The sequence below is a fragment of the Rhodnius prolixus genome, unplaced genomic scaffold (genome assembly GCF_049639745.1).
Source record: "Rhodnius prolixus isolate KJV_2025 unplaced genomic scaffold, Rpr scaffold_2, whole genome shotgun sequence".
Lineage (NCBI taxonomy): Eukaryota > Metazoa > Arthropoda > Insecta > Hemiptera > Reduviidae > Rhodnius > Rhodnius prolixus.
In genome coordinates, this window is record NW_027411592.1 from 58,765,183 (window position 1) to 58,789,704 (window position 24,522).

The 24,522-nt window shown below is 35.2% G+C and overlaps 1 protein-coding gene across 2 annotated transcripts in view; it reads left to right on the forward strand.

Annotated features, from left to right (window-relative positions):
* The window catches only part of LOC141450066 (LIM/homeobox protein Lhx9-like), an 81,540-nt gene extending 57,557 nt beyond the window's left edge, over positions 1-23,983 (forward strand). Inside the window, exons 4-5 of one of the 2 annotated variants that reach the window (XM_074120103.1) lie at positions 14,905-15,131; positions 23,602-23,983. In XM_074120103.1, the coding sequence (XP_073976204.1) occupies positions 14,905-15,131; positions 23,602-23,637 (263 nt within the window). In that variant the 3' untranslated portion in view covers positions 23,638-23,983. Of the gene's footprint in view, positions 1-14,904; positions 15,132-18,821; positions 19,554-23,601 lie in introns of those variants that run through there. The other variant, XM_074120102.1, reaches the window with a different exon arrangement.
* The last annotated feature ends 539 nt before the right edge of the window (positions 23,984-24,522 follow it).

Sequence of the window (24,522 nt, forward strand, 5' to 3'; positions counted from 1 at the left end):
GTGATCTGCTTTAAAGTGAGGATTCTTTTAATTTTTACTCGTGAAGTCCATGTTCTAGTGTGGTATCGAGTTTTACTTCAAGGTATTTTAGGTTTTAGTTAGCCATTATTTGTCAATGTTAATCTTTAATGGTCTAGCTGTCTGTGATCTGCTTTAAAGTGAGGATTCTTTTAATTTTTACTCGTGAAGTCCATGTTCTAGTGTGGTATCGAGTTTTACTTCAAGGTATTTTAGGTTTTAGTTAGCCATTATTTGTCAATGTTAATCTTTAATGGTCTAGCTGTCTGTGATCTGCTTTAAAGTGAGGATTCTTTTAATTTTTACTCGTGAAGTCCATGTTTTAGTGTGGTATCGAGTTTTACTTCAAGGTATTTTAGGTTTCAGTTAGCCCTTATTTGTCAATGTTAATCTTTAATGGTCTAGCTGTCTGTGATCTGCTTTAAAGTGAGGATTCTTTTAATTTTTACTCGTGAAGTCCATGTTCTAGTGTGGTATCGAGTTTTACTTCAAGGTATTTTAGGTTTTAGTTAGCCATTATTTGTCAATGTTAATCTTTAATGGTCTAGCTGTCTGTGATCTGCTTTAAAGTGAGGATTCTTTTAATTTTTACTCGTGAAGTCCATGTTCTAGTGTGGTATCGAGTTTTACTTCAAGGTATTTTAGGTTTCAGTTAGCCCTTATTTGTCAATGTTAATCTTTAATTGTCTAGCTGTCTGTGATCTGCTTTAAAGTGAGGATTCTTTTAATTTTTACTCGTGAAGTCCATGTTTTAGTGTGGTATCGAGTTTTACTTCAAGGTATTTTAGGTTTCAGTTAGCCCTTATTTGTCAATGTTAATCTTTAATTGTCTAGCTGTCTGTGATCTGCTTTAAAGTGAGGATTCTTTTAATTTTTACTCGTGAAGTCCATGTTTTAGTGTGGTATCGAGTTTTACTTCAAGGTATTTTAGGTTTCAGTTAGCCCTTATTTGTCAATGTTAATCTTTAATTGTCTAGCTGTCTGTGATCTGCTTTAAAGTGAGGATTCTTTTAATTTTTACTCGTGAAGTCCATGTTTTAGTGTGGTATCGAGTTTTACTTCAAGGTATTTTAGGTTTCAGTTAGCCCTTATTTGTCAATGTTAATCTTTAATGGTCTAGCTGTCTGTGATCTGCTTTAAAGTGAGGATTCTTTTAATTTTTACTCGTGAAGTCCATGTTCTAGTGTGGTATCGAGTTTTACTTCAAGGTATTTTAGGTTTTAGTTAGCCATTATTTGTCAATGTTAATCTTTAATGGTCTAGCTGTCTGTGATCTGCTTTAAAGTGAGGATTCTTTTAATTTTTACTCGTGAAGTCCATGTTTTAGTGTGGTATCGAGTTTTACTTCAAGGTATTTTAGGTTTTAGTTAGCCATTATTTGTCAATGGTAATCTTTAATTGTCTAGCTGTCTGTGATCTGCTTTAAAGTGAGGATTCTTTTAATTTTTAATTGTGAAGTCCATGTTTTAGTGTGGTATCGAGTTTTACTTCAAGGTATTTTAGGTTTCAGTTAGCCCTTATTTGTCAATGTTAATCTTTAATGGTCTAGCTGTCTGTGATCTGCTTTAAAGTGAGGATTCTTTTAATTTTTACTCGTGAAGTCCATGTTCTAGTGTGGTATCGAGTTGTACTCCAAGGTATTTTAGGTTTTAGTTAGCCATTGTACATCAATATATTTAAAAGTTCAGCTGGCTGCAAACTTTATTAGATATTTTGATTTATCCTAATTTACGCTTAGGTCCGTCCATCTTTCTTTAATGAAACTAGTTTCTTATTTCGTGTTTGTGAGTTTTATTTTGAATCAGTTAGATTGTAATCCAATTTCAATTCAGGAAAGTTAATTCTTATTAACAATGTCCGTTCAGAATGAAATAAAGATGTACTGTAGCTGAGGAAGTATTTGAATTAAGTGAAGTTTAAAGAGAAATATGTCTTATTAGTCCTCGTAAAATGCTGAGACTCTATGTTTAAGGAAGTGATTGTAGCACTACTTGCTCTTCCACTTCTTTCGTTTGGTAAATTTAGGTATTAGGAGTGAATAGTAGCTGTAAATACCTGTGTATGGTTTTCTTCAAATAATCTATGGTTTTTTTTGGACGAAAAATACCTTAAATAAAGTAATAGTTCTTTTAATCATTACTAAAATACCAAATTAAGTATTTTATTCTATTTAGTAGTTGGCGATCCAGCTGTTTCTTTATTCTTGCAAATCATGGTGATGTATTGATATTGTGTCATTACCGGATATTGTGGTCCCTTAAAAACAGAAAAACCAAATCTGTTATGGCAAGTGCCCTGTGGGTGATAGTGAATTGAAAAAGATAAACTAACTAAAAACCGATTATTGCTCGATGTTGGATTTCAGTTTTGATTCTATTATCAATTCTGATACTAAGATATCCTACTTGAAGAAATTCACTACATTCTTCTATAAAATTCTTTTTCCTGTATTCTCAACCATAAAAAAAAAGTCGTCTTCTGAATTTTAATTCATAGCTTTGTTGTGTTGCAACAATCTCTTTATTTGCTTTGAAGGGGAAATACACAACTTTGTGCATATACCACATGTCACTTTTATATCCAAATGGTATGGCGTTTTGTCCTTAAACAAATATACATCTTATATAACTGTCGTGCGTGCTTCTTTTCTTTGTCGTTCTGTTTCCATTATTCCTATTCAATATTTAACCAATTCTCCATTGTATTGTGAAAAAGTTAGGGTAAGCATTACATTGTATTTGAGCAAACAATACTGAGTGCGAAAGTAAACAATGCTTTCTGTAGTTGTAGCCAAGTACTTGAGTTTGTAATGCTTCTAGTTTCATTTATTGTTTTTGATCTTATGTTGTGCATTTGGTGCAGACCTTTTTTTTTGTATTTTTCATTTTTGTTGTTGCTCTCATCTTTATTCTTTCTTTTCCATTGTTCTTTAGACAAATAAAAAAAAAGAAGAAAAATCTTGAAAAACATCTACGCAATTTTTTTTTTCCTCTTGAAAGTGCTGCAGAATATAATGAGTTTTCTCTTGTGCTTTGTGGGAAATTTAGAAACAAATTATCAAATCAGCTGTGGAAAATCTTAGAAGTCCCTTTTTGAAAATTCGTAGTTCTTTTTTTTAGTGACGTTTCTATCGTTAGTTAAATGCCGTAAACTTTTACCGTTGGATTTTTGGAAAACAACACTATATCGATTCTACTTGAATTTGACATTGAACAAATGATTGTGAATTTGTGAGCAGGAGATCACCAGTTCGAATCCCGGACGTAGCTACTTTTTATTTGCTATAAAAAAATGTTAATAGTCATTTATTTTTAATGTACGAGGGGGTACCCAAAAAAAAACCGGAATTATTTTTTAAAAGCTATTTATTTACAAATTTTTTACAGAACAACCTTATCCCCTTCAAAATACTCTCCATTACAACTAATACATTTGTCCCACCGGTGCTTCCACTGTTCGAAACATTTTTTGTAGTCATCTTTAGAAATGGCTGACAGCTCCTTCTTCGTTTTTTTCTTGACCTCTTCAATGTTGTCAAATCGGTGAACTTTCATGCCCTTTTTCATGCGTGGAAATAAGAAAAAGTCGCACGGAGCCAGGTCAGGCGAGTAAGGTGCGTGGGGCAGCGGAACCATGCCATTTTTAGCCAAAAACTGTGTAACAGAGATGGCTGTGTGTGCAGGTGCATTGTCGTGGTGGAAGAACCAGTCTCCTGTTTGCCACAAATCGGGTCTTTTTTGGCGAACACTATTGCGCAATCTTTTCAAAACTTCCAAATACAAGGTTTGATTGACGGTCTGACCTGGGGGGACAAACTCTGAATGGACTACGCCTTTGGCATCAAAAAAGCAAATCAGCATTGTTTTGATGTTTGACTTGACTTGACGACATTTTTTTGGTCAGGGTGAAGATGACGTTTTCCATTGGCTCGACTGTTGCTTTGTTTCTGGGTCATAACCATAGCACCATGACTCATCACCAGTAATGACCTTTGACAGAAAGTCTGGATCAGTTTCAAGCTGTTGTTTCAAAGCACGACATGTTTCAACTCGATGTTCTTTTTGATTGTCAGTCAGAACTCGAGGAACAAACTTGGCAGCAACCCTTTTCATCCCCAAATCTTCCGTTAAAATTCGCTGAACCGAGCTCCAAGATAACCCACTACTCTCTGACAGTTGATCAATTGTCTGTCGACGGTCTGTGAACACCAGCTCTCGAATTTTTTCAACATTTTCGTCGATTCGGGCAGTTGATGGACGTCCAGAACGAGGTTTGTCATCAATCGACATGTCGCCATTTTTAAACCGAATAAACCACTCGTATACTTGAGTTTTTCCCATAGCGTCATCTTTGTAAGCTGTTTTCAACATTAAAACACTTTCAGCAGCATTTTTGCCGAGTAGAAAACAAAATTTCAGAGCTGCACGTTGTTCACTTAAACTTGCCATCATAAAAAACGAAAAAAGAACAAAACAGCGCTGGTAAAAACAATCACTGCAGATGAACAGAACAAGCCAGGCAGACAACACAGGCAGGACTGAACTGGCAAGGAATTGCGCTATACACGTCTAGCGGCAGAAATGCGTACTACATAAGCTCCATGCGCGGCAACGCAATTCCGGTTATTTTTGGGTACCCCCTCGTATGTTATGGCTTTAGCCCTCGTTTATCATATCTTAATTAACTTCCGCCTGAAAAATAAAAATAGTCTATATTAACACGACACAACATACATGAATATATTGCCTTCGATATATCGATCGGAATGGAATAGAAGCAAACTATTTTCATATTGGTAGACTTAACTTTTTATGGTTCTGTATTACAGGTGATCTACCCTCAAATTTTATTGCAAATTGCTCTTTTAGTTAAAATGTCGTATTTATATTTCCTTGTTTATAAATATGAACGTTTCATAATTTTAATGTACCTTCATCAGCTTAAAGCTATTTTTTTTTCTCGTTTATTTGTGCTACAATCACAGCGTGTTGGCGTTATAAGTAACATAGTAGTTAGATACAAACGAGTGAACAAGTTACCCGCTGGTAACCCTCCAGAACACTGAACTATTAATCACTCTCTTCACTAGAGAGAAGATCTCGAGGCCACACTATCTCTTAAGGCGTCTTGCCTCGGGTTATCAGGAAGGGTTTTTGAAGAAAGATTTTGAGCTACGAGGATTTGCATGTGATTGCAGGTTGGGTGATAAAAAAGAAATGTTAAGATCGGTGTGATATAGTCCGGTTTGAAACGTAAAATGAAGCGTTTACTGTGGATCGTAGTATTTTAGATTGTAGAGATTGAATTCTTTGGTGCGTTTGGTTGAACCCCCACAGCTCTATTTCATGTTGGCGCAGGTTATGTTCAAGATCAGTGTGATATAGTCCGGGTTAGAGACGTAAAGTGGGGCGTTTACTGTGGATCGAAGTATTTTAGATTGTAGATATTGAATTCTTTGGTGCGTTTGGTTGAACCCCCACAGCTCTATTCCATGTTGACGCACGTTATAATCAAGATCAGTACGATATAGGCCGGTTAGAGACGTAAATTAGAGCATTTACTGTGGATCGAAGTATTTTAGATTGTAGAGATTGAATTCTTTGGTGCGTTTGGTTGAACCCCCACAGCTCTATTTCATGTTGACGCAGGTTATGTTCAGGATCAGTGTGATATAGTCCGGGTTAGAGACGTAAAGTGGGGCGTTTACTGTGGATCGAAGTATTTTAGATTGTAGATATTGAATTCTTTGGTGCGTTTGGTTGAACCCCCACAGCTCTATTTCATGTTGACGCAGGTTATGTTCAGGATCAGTGTGATATAGTCCGGGTTAGAGACGTAAAGTGGGGCGTTTACTGTGGATCGAAGTATTTTAGATTGTAGATATTGAATTCTTTGGTGCGTTTGGTTGAACCCCCACAGCTCTATTTCATGTTGACGCAGGTTATGTTCAGGATCAGTGTGATATAGTCCGGGTTAGAGACGTAAAGTGGGGCATTTACTGTGGATCGAAGTATTTTAGATTGTAGATATTGAATTCTTTGGTGCGTTTGGTTGAACCCCCACAGCTCTATTCCATGTTGACGCACGTTATAATCAAGATCAGTACGATATAGGCCGGTTAGAGACGTAAATTAGAGCATTTACTGTGGATCGAAGTATTTTAGATTGTAGAGATTGAATTCTTTGGAGATTTGTGCGTTTGGTTGAACCCCACAGCTCTATTCCATGTTGACGCACGTTGTGTTCAAGATCAGTACGATATAGTCCCGGTTAGAGACGTAAAATGGAGCGTTTACTGTGGATCGAAGTATTTTAGATTATAGAGATTGAATTCTTTGGAGATTTGTGCTTTTGGTTGAACCCCAAAGCTCTATTCCGTGCGCGCAGATGGGTTTATTTGAATTGAAGTGTAAATTAGTCTTTTGTTGACTAGATACAGTTTAGATCTATCATCTAAGAGTCTAAGTTGTCGATAGCGCCTATTTAGTTCTTTTCTTTTAAGTCTAGTGTGGGGATTCCGAGCAAGTCTTCGGTCTAAGTAAAGCCCAAAGTAGCGGACAACGTTCACTACTGGTAGAGGTTATAGAAGACTGGTGGAAGAGTGAGGCGACGAAAAGTAAAGGGGATATTTTGAGCCTTAATTTTAAATAGCCCATTTTTTTTTTAACTCTCAAGAAGTAGTATTAGGATCAGTTGATATGTCTGAAGTATAAATGGGAATACTGAGTAGGATCCTGAAGGCGTCTTTTGCTAAAATGGTGTAAAAGGTTATGGTATCATCAGGTTCATCTTTCATTAACGATGCCAGTACTTCCAAAAGGTTTACTTGGCACTTCTTGGCGTTGTGCACATTATTTATACTGACCCTTCAGGGATGTTGTTGTTGTTGTTGTTGTTGTTGTTAAGGAGCCTGCAGCTTGAATATTTTTCTAGTGTCGATTGAAAGGTTAGTAAAGGTGTAGACGTCTATGTCAATCATTAACCCGGTGACTCTTATTCCCTTCAAGAATACACAACCGATATATACTCGAGTGGAAAGAACAACTAAAACATATGTGTTCCACGCTAGACAAGTTCTAGCCGGGTCAACACCACTCTGAGCAGGTGTTCTATTAAGAGCTAGACTCCCGCTTCTGTGTACATATCCCCTTCAGATATTAAACACACAAAAAAGAAGTTTTAACCCTAACACAACCCTAAAATGGGTACATCTTATCTAATAGTTTTGTAGGGGGTTTGTTACTACTTGCTACAAGGTATATTGGTTTTATCCTCTTTTATCTTTTATCTGTTTTCTTCTACTAGGTTAGCTCTAGTAGTAGTAAATAGTTGTGTTCGTGCAGATTTTGCATTTCTCAACTGCAGTCATGACTTTTCAACTTCCGTCTGATACTAGCGGAAGTAATTATTCTCTTAGTATCGATCAAGTGATACATGTATATCTAGTTACAAGTTGGACACTTCCGAAGTTTGTTTGGCACTTTTTGGTGTTGTGTACATTATTTATACTGACTTTTTAGGGCTGTTGTTGTTGTTGCTGTCAAGGAGCCTTCTCCAGCTTGAGTAGGCAAAGCAGGTTGTTTTTTTTATTTCTGACCTAAGCTTTTATAATTAAGCTCCCAATAAAAACCCATCGCACAGTACATATAACCAATCCCTAATCAGCTTTCTTTTAACTAGCTTTGTAAAGCTCGTGTTTTTGCAGCATCCCTAGTTTTCCATACTTATTAAACTGCTCTACAGATAAGCGCTAATGTACTTTGAATCGAGAAAAAAATAAACTATATTTTGTTCGGGAAAAGTCGGCTAACCCTTACCATATCCGTTTCCTTCCTCTGTCTTTTCAAAAGATCTCTGATCTTAAGACTTTTTTGTGAGCAGATAATCAGATAAAAATGCCTACCAAATTTTAAACAAATTTATTTTATTCATGCACATTTTCCAATCACAAATTTAAAGTTCACCTGTCTAAATCCAATAGCAGTTATAATTTTTTTTTTTACCTTAATTTATCTTTATATTAATAAATGAATGAATTTTATAAAAAGTAATTCTAACCAATAATAATTCAGTATATTCGTACATGGGTTGCATGTGAATAAACATTTCTGTGTGAATATGTAACAGGACCTCACACAAATATAAATTAATATTAATATTAAATAATAAAGTAAAAATGAAGCCAGAATAATAACTCAAAACATAGAATAAACTGACATTAATTTTTATTTATTACGTTTATTTATTCTTTTTGTTTCTTTTGCTCTAAATAATACTTATTTAAATTATTATAATTGGTTTATTTTATTTTATTTTTTTTGTATTATTTATTTTTAAAATTAATTGATGGATGATATTAAAGATGATAATGAGAAAATAGTATTATTAAAGAGAGTTGATTTAAAATTCCACAGTGGCCGAGCGGTTAAGAGACTAGACCCGCAATGCTAAGATGTATTGTTGGTTTAGTGGGTTCGATTCCCCCGGTTTAGGCCTCGTATTTTATTTAATGGTTAATAAAAGGAATTTACAGTGAAGTATGTTTGCTAGTCGCCTTCGTCCACGACACCCAATTTGGTAGTTGGACGTTAAGTCCCGCCTGATTTAAAATTAATTGATGGATGATATTTAGGATGATGAGAAAATAGTATTATTATTAAAGAGAGTTGATGAGAAACTATTGTACTTGATCAGACATAAGGAGTATTGGACTCTTATCGATTACTTTTTCGTTTTATTACGTTATATCGATTACGTTTTATTTTTGGCGCGTCAACATCTGAAGTCATTGGCGCCCAGAGCATTTTTTCAGATAACCTACTAACTTAGTGTAATCTTTTCTTCCTGATAGACATGGACTTCTGGATTCGCAATTGACGTAAGGCATTCAAAACGTGTCTTTTCTTTTTTTTTTTATTAAATTTAGATTAAAATCAATAAGAGAAACTAATTTAAAATTAAATAAATAAAAGGAAGAAAAGTTGAATAGAAGAACCGTGAGAAACAGTAAACTGCAAAGAGGGTGGTGCAAAAAACTAAAAACTTGCGGAAGTTGTTGATAAATGAGTTAGGAATGTGTTGGGACGCAAAGAAACTGGACCAGAAGGCTGGCCATGCGATCAGATGAGAAAATTATTCAGTAGAAAAAGTAGCAGTGGAAGAAAAAAAAAAATAAAATACCGTAACCATAGAGACACAGTGAGAACAAGCAAGAAGGTATTGTGAGTTTAAGTAGTATGCGAACGCTTCAGTAGTTAGTGTGACGTTTTCTCCGCCAGTCCTGGCGAGGGAGTAGATTCCTTCTTACAGCGCACACTGTTGGTGTACTCTTCACTAGAGTGGTGGCCATTGTAGGCGGGGCTAAAGTAGACCACGTGATCTCACCATTCAATCCGGCCCCAGATTTATCAATCGGGGCTGCTGGGGCCAGATATTTTTTTTTTTTTTTTCTATCTTCTAGAATTTTCATCTTTCTTTTTGCGTAAAATTAAAAAAAAAGTCTTTAAATTACAGGTTAATTCTGTTTAATTTACTCAATGCCAAAAAAACAAATCTTTCTTTTAATATCTGTATTACATTCTTGGAACACGTAGGCCTGCGTAATTCATATCCGGTTTTTTAAAATTAGGTCGTACGAGTGTTTCAGATTTTGGTCTCTTTACTATTGACTTGAAGGCGAACATATTTTTCAAAAATGATGGCGATTAATAGATTTTTTTACTTAATCACACCTGAATAAATCAGAAATCAATAAATAAAATTTCAAAAATTTTAATTATTTAACAAAAATAAATTCACATATTAATGGCACCACGATAGTCGAGCGGTTAAGAGATCTGGACCCTCAATGCTAAGATGTATTGTTCGTTTAGTGGGTTCGATTCCCGGTGTCTAGGCCTTGTATTTTATTTAATGGTTAATATGGGAAATTTATAGTAAAGTATGTTAGGCGGTTAAGAGACTAGACCCGCAATGCTAAGGTGTATTGCTGGTTTAGTGGGTTCGATTCCCCCGATCTAGGCCTTGGATTTTATTTAATGGTTAATATGGGGAATTTATAGTAAAGTATGTTAGGCGGTTACGAGACTAGACCCGCAATGCTAAGGTGTATTGCTGGTTTAGTGGGTTCGATTCCCCTGGTCTAGGCCTTGGATTTTGTTTAATGGTTAATTATGAGAAATTTATAGTAAAGTATGTTTGCTAGTTTGCCTCCGTCCACGACCACCTAATTTGTGATAGTTGGATGTAAAGCTCGCCTGAAAAAAATAGTTAATTTACCCATTAAAATTTGGTGTGAACTCCCAAATGTTTTTCTCTTACTGCTGTTTTCCAAGAAATTCTGAACATTTTTTAAAACGAATTTCTTTAGAAAAATCACAAAAACGTGAACTACCCCCACAAAGTTAAACAATCTACTTCTTGGTTGAAAAAAAGTTTCTTAAACTTGAAGTTTTTTTCAAAATAAAAACTCTGCTTAATATTACCTATGAGTTAGACCATAAATTATATTATGAAACTTTATGATACTTTAGAGAAAAATCTACCCACTTTTCTTTTCTCAAAGGTACTCTTAATCGAATTTTCTGGCAAAAATTTTTTACTTTTATAAGTAAAAAAAAATTCAATGTCCAAGTATTCAATACTTCAAAAAAACGAGATTTTACGAGTAGTTTTTTGAGAAAAAATCCCAAAATACTGAGGACGGGCATTCAGTAAAGTGGCCCATTTTCTTTTAAGTCCCACTTATGATTGTTACAGGGAATATACAGTTCACTTTACCGTAATAGCACTTTAGATACACTCTTATTTCTGTAATAAGTACTCTGATGCTCAAGTTCTGCGATCTTTTTGTTTTTTTTAAAGCTGAATTTGATAAATGAAAGAATTAAGTCACCTACAAAGTAGGTATAAAACAAGTTGAAAATACTAATACTACAAATAATAATAATAAACCAGCTGTTACTAAAGTTGGCTGCGATAAGAACACATTAATAATATTGAAAGGTGTGTGAAAAGTAAAATAAAAGGTAATAAAAATAAATAAATGTACAAATAATTAGATAAACTTCAAAGCATAAAACATTTTTAAAGCTTTGACTTGTTTGGAAATAAATAAATAAACTAGAAAAAAAAAAACAAATTATAAGTTTGCGGGAATAAAAAAAAAGATTTGACCATAACCATTCTCGGTGTGGATGAAAGAAAGCCCCATTATGAACTGTGTTGGGGTGTCCAAAAATATGTCACTGCCATCTTGAGTCAATTCTTTGGTCTCTTTCCCCTTTTACGAGGTTCAGTATATATCCTTGTCTTGGACCATGCTAACCACATACACAGGACTCACTTTGATAGGCAGCAAAACTCGTCCTCTGGACTTCCTGTCAGTCAATACATCATGCTTGGATGTAATTTATCTTTTAAAACTCACTATCTCTCTCTCTCTCTCTCTCTCTGTCTTGCTCTGACTTAAAACGGAGTTTTGTATCAAGAAGGAGCTGAAGAAAGAGAGAGAGCGAGAGAGAAAGAGAGGAAGGCATTTTGAAGAGAAAGAAATAGCTCCTGTCCATGCTAAGAGTTTTTGTTTCCTATTACATATAAATAACTCTTTTTCTCTCTGTCTCTCCTGGTCTAAACTCTCCCATAGACACGGTTCTCTCACTCATGAGAGAGAGGAGCTCACAAGTTTTTAGATAACAGGCAGCCATAACCAGAAGCTAAATTCTCTTCGTCTATTTTATTTCTCTTCTTCTTCTTCTTCTTCTTCTCCTTTCAAGATCATTTTTTCTCTCTCACAAATGATTTCTCACAAAGCTGACACAGAGCAGGAGAGCCAAAGAGAGAGAGAGAAAGAGAGAGAAAAACTAGCTCTTCTTTTCTCTCAAGAACTGGTTCTTACACAAACACACGCTGCACAGGGGGGGGAGAGGAGAACGAGATTCCCTTCTTCTTGGATGGACGCGGACAGCCACCGTTTCTACCGTTTGCCAAAGGTAGTCACAGTCCAACAAGATCTACACGAAGAAGTTCCAAAAGGTTTTTGCTGCTACCACCTCTTCTTCTACTTCTTGTACAATCTTCTCCTTTTGTCTTATTGTCACCCGCATTCCATCTTCTTTATCCGTATGTCCATACTCTTTGACCTTTTTTTCTTCACCACTCTCCATTCTCTTCTTCTAAAACGCACCGCTCTCTCTAAATAATTTGATTCCTTGGTATTTTTCTCGTTTTGTTTCCTTCTTTTTTTCCAACCACTCTCCCCGATTACTTTTCTTTTTACCCCTAATTCTCATTAATTTTATTACTTTTTACCATAACAGGAAGTTACAGATATCTCCCATTACTATTTAAAAACGTTCATAGTAAAAATACCACTGGTTCTTTCATTATTTATCTTTCTCTTTCCTTTTTATTGGACTCCTAAATTAATTGAACTAGTTACAAGTTCTATAATAGAACTTGCAGGCTTATAAAAGATCAATTAGTTGTATATACTATTTTCCCTTCCATAGTTAGTTGTGTTTTGTAGGCAAAAAATAAAAATAAATAAATGCAAACAATTAGAAAGCTGTTAGTACCCATTACACTTCTGCACTTCCTTTATAAAAACTAAGTCACTGTTTTAGCTGTGTACTTGATTCTGTTTATTTTGAGAAAGACTGTCTGTCTATTTATTGAGTATTCTTTTCACTTTTTTGCTTCTTCTAGTAAGAGTACAAATTGTAATCGACGCTCCATAACTTTTATTTGAAACATTTAACGTGGACACCATCTCTGAGAAGATTATCTCTTAAGTGTTAATCTCTTATGGAGCAAAAAGAAGCTTAAATGCGTTCATAAATATCCAAGTTTGATGAAAATTCCTTAACTACAAGGACGCGTCATTACTCCATGAATTGTTCATGGTACCTAGGATTGTTCATAAACTCCACAGATGCGCGCATACATTTATTTATCATTTTTCCAGATATATTCGTTTTAAAGATAATTCCTAAGTTAGAATCACAGAATAGCAAAACAACCAGCTACTTTACCATGAATTTCACATATAAACCATTATTTAAAATCTCCCATGCCTAGACCGGGAATCGAGCCCACTAAACCAACAATACATCTTAGCATTGCGGGTCTAGTCTCTTAACCCCCTTAACATACTTTACTATAAATTCCTCATATTAACCATTAAATAAAATCCAAGGTCTAGATACTGGGGAATCGAGCCCACTAAACCAACAATACATCTTAGCATTGCGGGTCTAGTCTCATAACCGCCTAACATACTTTACTATAAATTTCTCATATTAACCATAAAATAAAATCCAAGGCCTAGACACTGGGGAATCGAACCCACTAAACCAACAATACATCTTATCATTGCGGGTCTAGTCTCATAACCGCCTAACATACTTTAATACAAATTTCTCATATTAACTATTAAATAAAATCCAAGGGCTAGACACCGGGGGAATCGAACCCACTAAACCAACAATACATCTTATCATTGCGGGTCTAGTCTCATAACCGCCTAACATACTTTAATACAAATTTCTCATATTAACCATAAAATAAAATCCAAGGCCCAGACACTGGGGAATCGAACCCACTAAACCAACAATACATCTTATCATTGCGGGTCTAGTCTCATAACCGCCTAACATACTTTACTATAAATTTCTCATATTAACCATAAAATAAAATCCAAGGCCTAGACACTGGGGAATCGAACCCACTAAACCAACAATACATCTTATCATTGCGGGTCTAGTCTCATAACCGCCTAACATACTTTACTATAAATTTCTCATATTAACCATAAAATAATATCCAAGGCCTAGATACTGGGGAATCGAACCCACTAAACCAACAAGACATCTTAGCATTGCGGGTCTAGTCTCATAACCGCCTAACATACTTTACTATAAATTTCTCATATTAACCATAAAATAAAATCCAAGGCCTAGACACTGGGGAATCGAACCCACTAAACCAACAAGACATCTTATCATTGCGGGTCTAGTCTCATAACCGCCTAACATACTTTACTATAAATTTCTCATATTAACCATAAAATAAAATCCAAGGCCTAGATACTGGGGAATCGAGCCCACTAAACCAACAATATATCTTAGCATTGCGGGTCTAGTCTCATAACCGCCTAACATACTTTACTATAAATTTCTCATATTAACCATAAAATAAAATCCAAGGCCTAGACACCGGGGGAATCGAACCCACTAAACCAACAATACGCCTTAGCAATGCGGGTCTAGTCTCTTAACCGCTTGGCTATCGTGGCGCCTTGGATTTTTGTTTATATTTTTAACATAGTTTTTGTGAGTAGCTTGAAAGAATTCTCTATCCCATAAAGGTGGTGGGTGGGAAGATACAAAATAATTTATTGTTTTAATTTTCATTGAAATTGAACATGTTCAAACAGTTATTAATTTTGAAAATAATATTTTAATATAATTCGAACATAAAAAGTTACATTTAATTGAATGGTGGCAACACTGTAATTACTTTTAAACTATAGTGAGTACAAAGTTACATATTATTAATGGAATAATGATAATGTGCTGTTGAGAAAATAGTCTGCCATTATCAATTTTAATTGATTTTAAGTGCCCTTCTTAAAAATTAATGATTGAAAAAAGTATTAATTAAAAACAATTCACTTTAATTTGAAAATACCTTCTTTTTGTGAGCTATTAATTAAGTAAGCCAATAATTAGTAGGTTAAGTTAATCTCTGAGAAAAGTTTAACTTTAGGGGGGAAAAATATAAACAACCGTTTAATTTTAAATCATTTCGTTTTATAGTTCGAATAATTCCTAATTTAAGTGATTTTTAAAATTAAAGGTGAGCATAACCTGATAATCTTGTTGCTAGAGATGATCCACGGAGGCGACGTCACCTCGTCGATGGAATCCCTGTCGTACGACAGTTCGGCTACATCACCCAGTATGCCGCAACAGAGGACCAAGAGGATGAGAACGTCCTTCAAACATCATCAGCTCAGGACAATGAAGTCCTATTTTGCCATCAATCAAAATCCGGACGCCAAAGATCTCAAACAATTAGCGCAGAAGACTGGCCTGTCAAAGAGGGTGCTGCAGGTAGTACAATATAAATATCATTATTAGTATTAAAAAAAAAAAAAAGAATTTTGTATTAATGCTAAAATCAAGGAATTGGGGGGGATTTTAACAGATGCGTTCAAATCTTGTACTAAAATTAATATTAAAAAACTTGAAACTATCCTAGTCGACTTTTGTTGTTAGCTGTACTCGTAGATGAGGTTGATGTCGATGAGTTCAGCCACGAAAAGGAGATTTAAGTAGCTATTAATTTATAGACACGAGCGGAATATTAGTGATTTGATTAGGGAGGCTGAAAGGCTGAAATAGCATAAAAGGTAATATCACAGACTAAGAGTTTAATGGCTAGCATTAACCCTAACTTAGGAACGAGCGTAAATTGCAATAACTAACTGGGGGGCAAACTAGGCGTAAACTATTTCTAAAAGAATTGGTCTAAACTGGATGACGTAGTAGAGTGACGTCGTGAAGTAAGAATGAATCCTCAGCGAGTGAATGCCCTGAATGCGATTCAGTGTCCTGAGCGGTGGTCTGGCGTCCTTATATACTCTGATGGCTTTGGGCAGTTTCTACTGTTCTCTGAGCTCTACCTGGGCTTTAACACTTCTAAAAGAATTGAAACGTCGTGAAGAGAGTGTAAGAATGAATCCTCAGCGAGTGAATGCTATGCCCTGAATGCGGTTGAGTGTCCCGAGCGGTATTCTGGCGTCCTTATATACTCTGATGGCTTTGGGCAGCTTCTACTGTTCTCTGAGCCCTATCTGGGCTTTAACCCTTCTAAAAGAATTGGCCTAAACTGGATGACGAATAGAGTGACGTCGTGAAGAGAGTGTAAGAATGAATCCTCAGCGAGTGTATGCAATGCCTGATGCGATTGAATGTCCTGAGCGGTATTCTGACGTCTTTAAGTGGTTGTTCTAAGCCTTCCTGGGCTTTAACCCTTCTAAAAGAATTGGCCTAAACTGAATGACGAGTAGAGTAACGTTGTGAAGAGAGTCGTAAAAATGAATCCTCATCGAGTGAATGCAATGCCTGTTTGTAAGATTTTTTTAAAGTTTGATTTACTTCTATTACGTCAGCAACAGTTTCTCTCTTAAATGGCTACCTTTCCAATCAGCTGATTGAAGGTAGGTTATTTTTTTTCACTTAAAAAAGAAAAAAAAAAGAGAAGGTTAGTTTTGGGGCCCTCAAAACAAAGCTCCTTGGCACGCTACTAATTAAGCCTCTAAATAGGGGATGCGTGTTTATATAGGGCGCAGGTGGTGATGCCCTTTTTTAGGGTGCACCAGTGACTGAAGAAAATGTACCCTTCTCTCTCTGTGTATGTGTGACTACGATAATTGTACGTTCAAACTTTTTCGGACTTCCCTTTTGTTATTTCACTTCCGTCGACACCCGTCAGAACCTTCTGCCTTTACAATTATCAATTATCTTTCCTCTCTCACTTTTCACCGAAAATGGCTCTTATTGATTCGATTATACCTATCATCCCCCAGTTTTTTAAAATGTTAATTGATTTTTAACTACTCCTAAATGAAATCCATCATTATCATGAAGACGCTGAAAAGTGGGAATTAAAAGAAGAAAAGTTAAATCAACAAATTCAATTTGATTTGAACCGCCTACTTGACTCGGAGTCATTAATTAAGAGTAACAATTAATACAGTAAATAAACCGTGTGTAATTTTTTTTGGAAATATCAGCTGTTCATTTGAATCAGCTGTTAATTGAAATTAACCCTTAAAGCCATTGTATTCGCTTGCTACCAATGGGCTTAACACTTACTAGTATCACCAAATCGTATCATTGATTTGTCAAGATTTGATTCCTATCATAACAACAATAGCATGATGAATTAACCACAAACGGTTCCATCATTCTGCCCAATCGCCCAATCAACGGAAAGTCTATAATTTTAACTAAAATACTTTTCTATATTATAATACAGAAAATAAAGTAATTCCTTAAAATAGAGTTCACATTTTTTTTCGCCTATTTTTTCAGGCGGGGCTTAACGTCCAACTACCAATTAGGTGTCGTGGACGGAGGCGACTAGCAAACATACTTTACTGTAAATTTCTTTTATTAACCATTAAATACAATCCAAGGCCTAGACAGCGGGAATCGAACCCACTAAACCAACAATACATCTTAGCATTGCGGGTCTAGTCTCATAACCGCCTAACATACTTTACTGTAAATTTCTCTTATTAACCATTAAATAAATTCCAAGGCCTAAGACCGGGGGAATCGAACCCACTAAACCAACAATACATCTTAGCATTGCGGGTCTAGTCTCATAACCGCCTAGCATACTTTACTATAAATTTCTCTTATTAACCATTAAATAAATTCCAAGGCCTAAGACCGGGGGAATCGAACCCACTAAACCAACAATACATCTTAGCATTGCGGGTCTAGTCTCATAACCGCCTAGCATACTTTACTATAAATTTCTCTTATTAACCATTAAATAAAATCCAAGGCCTAAGACCGGGGGAATCGAACCCACTAAACCAACAATACAGCTTAGCATTGCGGGTCTAGCCTATAACCGCCTAACATACTTTACTATAAATTTCTCTTATTAACCATTAAATAAATTCCAAGGCCTAAGACCGGGGGAATCGAACCCTCTAAACCAACAATACATCTTAGCATTGCGGGTCTAGTCTCATAACCGCCTAGCATACTTTACTATAAATTTCTCTTATTAACCATTAAATAAAATCCAAGGCCTAAGACCGGGGGAATCGAACCCAGTACCACAATACATATTAGCTTCGCAGGTCTCGCCTCTAACCGCTCGGCAACCGTGGCGCCCTTAAGATTTCACATGTACGTATTACAAAACTATACAATCTGCTACCTCTTCATAGCACCACTAAAATTTTTGGGTGAACGAAAGGAGAAACTTTGGAATTGCTGCAGATTTACTTCATTAATAGAAATCTGGGTGAAAAAAGAAAAATTGTAAAAGTTTTTTTCTTCGTTTATTTGGCAATTTTCTTGTCAATCATTCCTGATGAATACTTCAAATTTAGTATACAAAACGCTCAAATATTTTTTTTCTTTTTTTCATGAAAATATAATTTATGAGGGTTCCGGTTACGATTAATGGCTTGTAAGTGAATTGTACTTCCTGTGTAATATTGTGATATTTTTTTCGCTGGAGAATTTGATTAGAAAAAAAACAAAAAATAAATAGACAAATGATAGTGAAAAATCTTTTCATTGCACATCTCTTAAGAATAAAGCAATGAATCGTCCCTTATAATCTAACTATCCTGGTACACAAAGGAACAGGATGCATAGATATATTGAGTACAGGAGCTCCATACATAAATAAAAGAGTAGAACATGGCTCCTGCTTTATGGCATACATGTAAGCCAGTGGGAGATAACAATCTCTGGCAGAATGTAACCCCTCTCTCTCTCTCTCTCTCTCTTCGTCAATACCAGACTGTACTGCACTCTTATTACTTGTACAGGTACTACCTACTCTTACAGTGCTGTTTGTTATATAAAATAAGCAAGCCCCTGGGGCCGTTTCTTCTCTTCTGATAAAAAGTTAATATTCTCTCTTCTCTTTAATAATTTGCTTTTCATCTAAATTTTTGTAAGATCAGCTGTGTAAAAATAAATGTTTCGTGTTATTTTTGGAAAGATTAAATATTTCAAAATGATTTTTTCCTGCTTGAAAAACAGGTATGGTTCCAGAATGCTCGAGCGAAATGGAGGCGAAATCTGATGCGTCAAGAAGGCGGCAATACTGTAACATGTCCACAACCTCCTCCATTGATTGTGACGGAGACGGTCACCTCTCTGGAGGATCTACACCATCAACAGGGACTGTCGTTCGCAGACATCTATTGACGGGCGTCTGCCGCAACTGTTGCAGTTGCTCCAATCAACACCACCAAAATTGAACAATTAACTGAAAGATAGTTTAATTTAATTTTATTTTATTTTTTGGGAGGGTGGCTCAAAAAAAAAAACAAAAAAAAAAACTGAGAGAACCAAAAAAAAAGTAAAAAACCCCAAAATAACATTTCTGTTTGATCCTAGTATCTTGGTTAAACTTGATCTAATAACTTTGGGATATTTATAAGCTCAAACTGGGATAGTGGATTTACCCAGAAATTCGTACGCTAATTCATTGCGACTTCAGGTTTTTTTTTGGGGGGGGAGGCCTAGGAAGTCTGATTTTCACCAAACATTTTCAATAGCCTATTATTTATAATGATCGTTATCTCTTTAAATAATAATAAGAATAAAAATATGCATATATATATTAGTAACTCAAACAAACTACGGATAGCTGTTCATTATTTTCGGCTGACTAATTCATACTTTCAAATAGGGTGAAAAAAAAAAGCCAGTTTTCAGTCGTGATACATTTATTCTGCCGAGCTTTCGACCTAGGGTGACTAGGTCATATCTTCAGGGCTGTGGAACATATTTACAGATAGTTAAAAATTTCGTTAAATTATACATATTCATTTTAATAGAATTATTGTTAGCACACTGTAAATATTAGGGGGACCGAAAAGTAATCAAAATTTATTTTTTCTGGCGAGAAACATTTATTTATTAAATAAATCTTAAGTGCTAATCAACAAAATAATTTCTATCATTTTCTAACACTTTTTGCCAGCGAAAAGGCAATCGTTCGATTCCCTTTTTAAAAAAGTCCTTCGATTTTTCATTGAAGAACTTTTCACAAGTGCTTTTTCACTTTTCCAACATTGGTAAATGTTTTACCTCTTAATGTATGCTCTAACGATCTGAAAAGGTGATAATCCGACGCCGCGAGATCTGGTGAATAGGGTGGAGGGGGTAAAAGTTCTAACTCAAGCTTCCTTATTTTTACCTGTGTTCCTTTTTGCTGCGTGAGGCCTCGCGTTATTTTGTTGTAGAATCCTTTTTTTCTTATTAACCAAAACAGATCGATTTTTTTTATGAGCTCTTGTTTCATTCGCTCGAATTGTTCACAATACACTGTCGCTGTAACGGTCTGACCAGGTTCCAGCAATTCATAGTGTAAGATTCCAGAAAAATCCCACCACACACACACACACACAAGGACCTTCTTTATCGTTAGTGACGGTCGAGGTGTCGGAACAGGTGCTTTTCCGGGAGAAAGCCATTTTCTTTTTCGTGCAGGATTGTTGTATAGCACCCATTTCTCATCTCCAGTTACAATTCGTCGCAAAAATGGTTCAGCTTCATACCGAGACAAAAGAGACGCGCTGATGGTACGCCGTTGATCGAGCGCTGTTAAAAATTTACCAATGTTGGAAAAGTGAAAACGCACTTGGAAAAGTTCTTCAATGAAAAATCTGAAGGACTTTTTTTAAAATGGAATCGAACGATTGCCTTTTCGCTGGCAAAAAGTGTTAGAAAATGAAGGAAATTATTTTGTTGATTAGCACTTAAGATTTCTTTAATAAATAAATGTTTTTCGCCAGAAAAAATAGATTTTGATTACTTTTCGGTCCCCCTATTATGTTCATTGGCAACACTGACTTCCTCAACAACCTCACACATACCACACACAGACCGATCACACTCAGTCACATGAACAGACAAGACAGAAGACACACCAACCCTATGTGAAATATTACTTTAGTAAACTAGGTAAATAATTTTTGTAAATTTCGTTACATTATGCATATTCATTTTAATAGAATTATTGTTAAACAATCTGTAAATATTGTTCCTCAGCCCTGAAGATGACCTAGTCCCAAAGGTCGAAAGCTCGGCAGAATAAATGTACGATCACGACTGAAAACTGGCATTTATTTTTTGATCCTATTCAAACTAGGGATATTATTAAAGTACTTGCGTGCAGGAAGTTTTTATTTATTAGAAATAATGTTCAATAGTAAAGTATGTGCTTCTCCGTCCGCGACACCTAATTGGTAGTTGGACGTTAAGCTCCCTCCTGAATAAAAATAGGCCATTTACTTTTCCTTTCTCTCACTATTGAAATAAAACTTAAAAAATTATTCAAAATATATATTTTTAGGCAGATAGCCGTAGGAGACATTTTGACCGAAAAACTGCCCAAGTTCATAATTAATACATAAAAATTGATGCTCTAATTAGTGCTGCACGAGACCGAGACGAGGCGAGACTTTATGCAGTCTCGGTCTCGGTCTCGGTCGAGATATCTCGGTCTCGGTTTTTTGAATTTTTGTTTAAGTATTAAAAGCGGTTTGCTATTAATAATCTTTTCAAAAAATGTTATTATTTACTAGTAATTATTTTAATTTATATATTGGTAATGAAAATATGTGTAAAAGAAGACAACTACTTACACTTCAATGCATCATATATTACTATTACTGTTATATATCTTTATATAATCTCAAAAAGATGTTAAAAACGCGCCAAATGAAAGACCCAAATAACATATCTGCCTGCTATAACAAGTCGATTCGTGAAATAAAAAATACACCTCCCAACAAACTTCCCCGCTCCATTAGTTATGGCTGTTGGTGAAGATAAAGAATCTGATGATTCACCTTTTGACGACGACTGCATCAATATTTTTGCACCATTTGCTCAAAAAATCAGCAAATATCACCGAAGCATGGAAGACAGAAATAATTAATTACACCAAATTAGACCAAGCACCAGTAGACGTTGACCATTTTAGTAATGGTGGAAAACACTTGAGAATTCCTACAAAAATTTGTCTAGAATGGCGAAAGATATTTTTAGTATCTGTGCAACTTCAGTGCCATCGGAAAGATTATTTTCGCAAGCTGCGATGATAATGACCAATAGAAGATCTTCTCTAACTTCTGATTCAGTAAAAGCTCTTTTATGTATCAATGCTTGGGCAAAGTGTATCTTAAAAACGAAAATTTGTGGCAATATTTTTTAGGTGCATAGTCTTTTTTTTCAAATTCACTAATTCCAAAATTCTAAAATATAATTCAAATAATATCAAAGTTCAAAGTATTAGATTATTAATAGTGAAATTTATGAAATTGAATGAATGAATGATATGAATAGTGAAATTTAGTGAATTTATGTAAAAATTATGTAATTCGAAGGGGGCCGCCACTGTAGCCGAGCGGTGCGAGACCTGCGAAGCTAATGTGTATTGTGGTACTGGGTTCGATTCTCGGTCTTAGGCCTTGGATTTTATTTAATGTTTAATACGAGAAATTTATAGTAAAATATGTTTGCTAGTCGCCTCCGTCCGCGACACCTAATTGGTAGTTGGACGTAAAGCCCCGCCTGAAAAAGTAGACGATTACTTTACTTTGCTTACTTTACTTATGTAATTCGAAGTCAAATAGATGTAGTAATATTGAACATATATAATAAAATCGTATCTTTTAATAATTAATTCAATACCCGTAATGATTATTTATTAATAAAGAACACAATTTTATAATTTTGTAGCTAAAAATTAATATTTGAAAAACCGAGACGAGACCGAGATTTCTCGACGAGATATATATCATGTCTCGGTCTCGGTTGCTCAAGTCTCGACCGAGACCGAGATTTGTCTCGTTTCTCGTGCAGCACTAGCTCTAACCTCTTAAAGATTGTGCAAAAAAATGGGAAACCTTTCAGGGATGTTGAACAAAAATAAGCATTGCTGTTTATCGTACAAGATTAGATTAAAGCATGAAGCAAGTCTTTAAAAAAAAAGAAGAAAAACTAAGCTAATTGTACTGATTCCTGGTTGGAAAAAGCTTATTTCTTACAATGCACAAGGATATTTCCATCCTGTGTAATTTATCTCCTTCAGGTTTTTCAGGTGAAAGAGGTCACATATCTGATGCCCTTTTTCTTTGGAGAGGGCTTATTACCTTGGCAATAAACGTTGCCTGGTTTTTTTTTCCCCCCAAAATAAATGAGGCCACATTTATACATGCCACATTTTAATCTAACCTCAAACATCGCCGCTATCTTTAGGAAGAGCGCATGCGCCTCTTAGGTAAGCTGAATTGACACCTCTTTAAATAATAATAGTAAACACTTAATTTTGGTAAAACCTATTTTATCTTTTTTCTTCCCTAAACAGAACTCACTTATTAATATTATTAATAATATTATTAAGAAAGATCCAACAATATTTTGTAGTTTTTTTTTGTGTGAAACGATACGAATTTATAATATAGGGGAAAAAATGATACCAATATAAAAATATTAGAAATGTGCCATATTACAAGAAATTAAATGTTGATTTTTTTTTAATTTTGTATTTATTGTTTAAAATCAATGATTTGTTTATAGATACAGGTGTTAGTTCCTATATGTGCTAGTTGTATTTTATAATTTAAAATATAACCTTTATAAATAAATATTACCTTCCATTATTTTTTTTTTGTTTCTAATTATTATATTGTATATTATTGAGACGTGTATATTATAAATAAATTATATAGATATTATTTAAATATTAATTATAATATTATTGAGGTCTATTTTCATGTTAAATCATTTTTCTTTGTCTTTTTAGCTGGGTATAATGATGCCCTTCAACAAAATCTATTGATCATCTTTTAATGGTGCTAAGCTTAATCCTGCATCATCTTGACAGTTCAAGATATCTTGTCACAGACAGATGGAAGAGAGGTGTACCCTTCTCCAGGAATTGATAGCTCCTCAGGTGACTTATCAAGATGTGTTGGGAGTTTTCCTGCAGTTATCCATAGAAATTTTAGAAATACTTTGGATATATTTTCAATATACGCTACGCTATGTCCCCCAAAACACCTCCCTGATTTGTTTTTTTTTTTTTTTTTTCTAATGATTTAAGGCGCGTCAACATCTAAGGTTATTTTGGCGCCCGGAGTTTTTTTTTTTTTTTCAGTGCACTGGCGGCCTCCGGAGAGGTGTTTACTTTAGTTACAGACAACACTGTCCAATCACCGGACAGAGCTCCTAGAAAGAGAAAAATCTCAAGGGTAAGCCAGCTGTATTCAAACCCAGGACCTCCGCGTGGGAGTCCAGTACGCTATTCGCATAGCTAATCCTTTACACCTCCCAGATATCCTAAAAAACTATGGCTCACGCTGAAGAGAGCCTAATTCTAGGTAGAGTGACGGGCCGGAGCTGGCGTTATCACTTCCTAAAGCCTTTTTTTTTTTTTTTTTTTTTTTACCCACTTCCTGCTAATCACTGAGACATTCTGTGGCAGTCAAATTCTCCCTGCCAATCCTGCGTTAACTAGCAAAAATAAAAACCCTGGAGAAAGTGAATAAAAAGGTATCTACGAGGGTCGTTTGAAAAGTCCGTGCAAAGTCAGAGAGAGCACCACTGGCGCGTATCGAGGTTATGATTAGTTAGTAGCATCTCTTGGAAGAACACACACCAAGTTTCACCCAGATCGGTCATTTTCTTTGTGTTTGGCATTCGTTTGAATCGAGGAAGTCGAGTG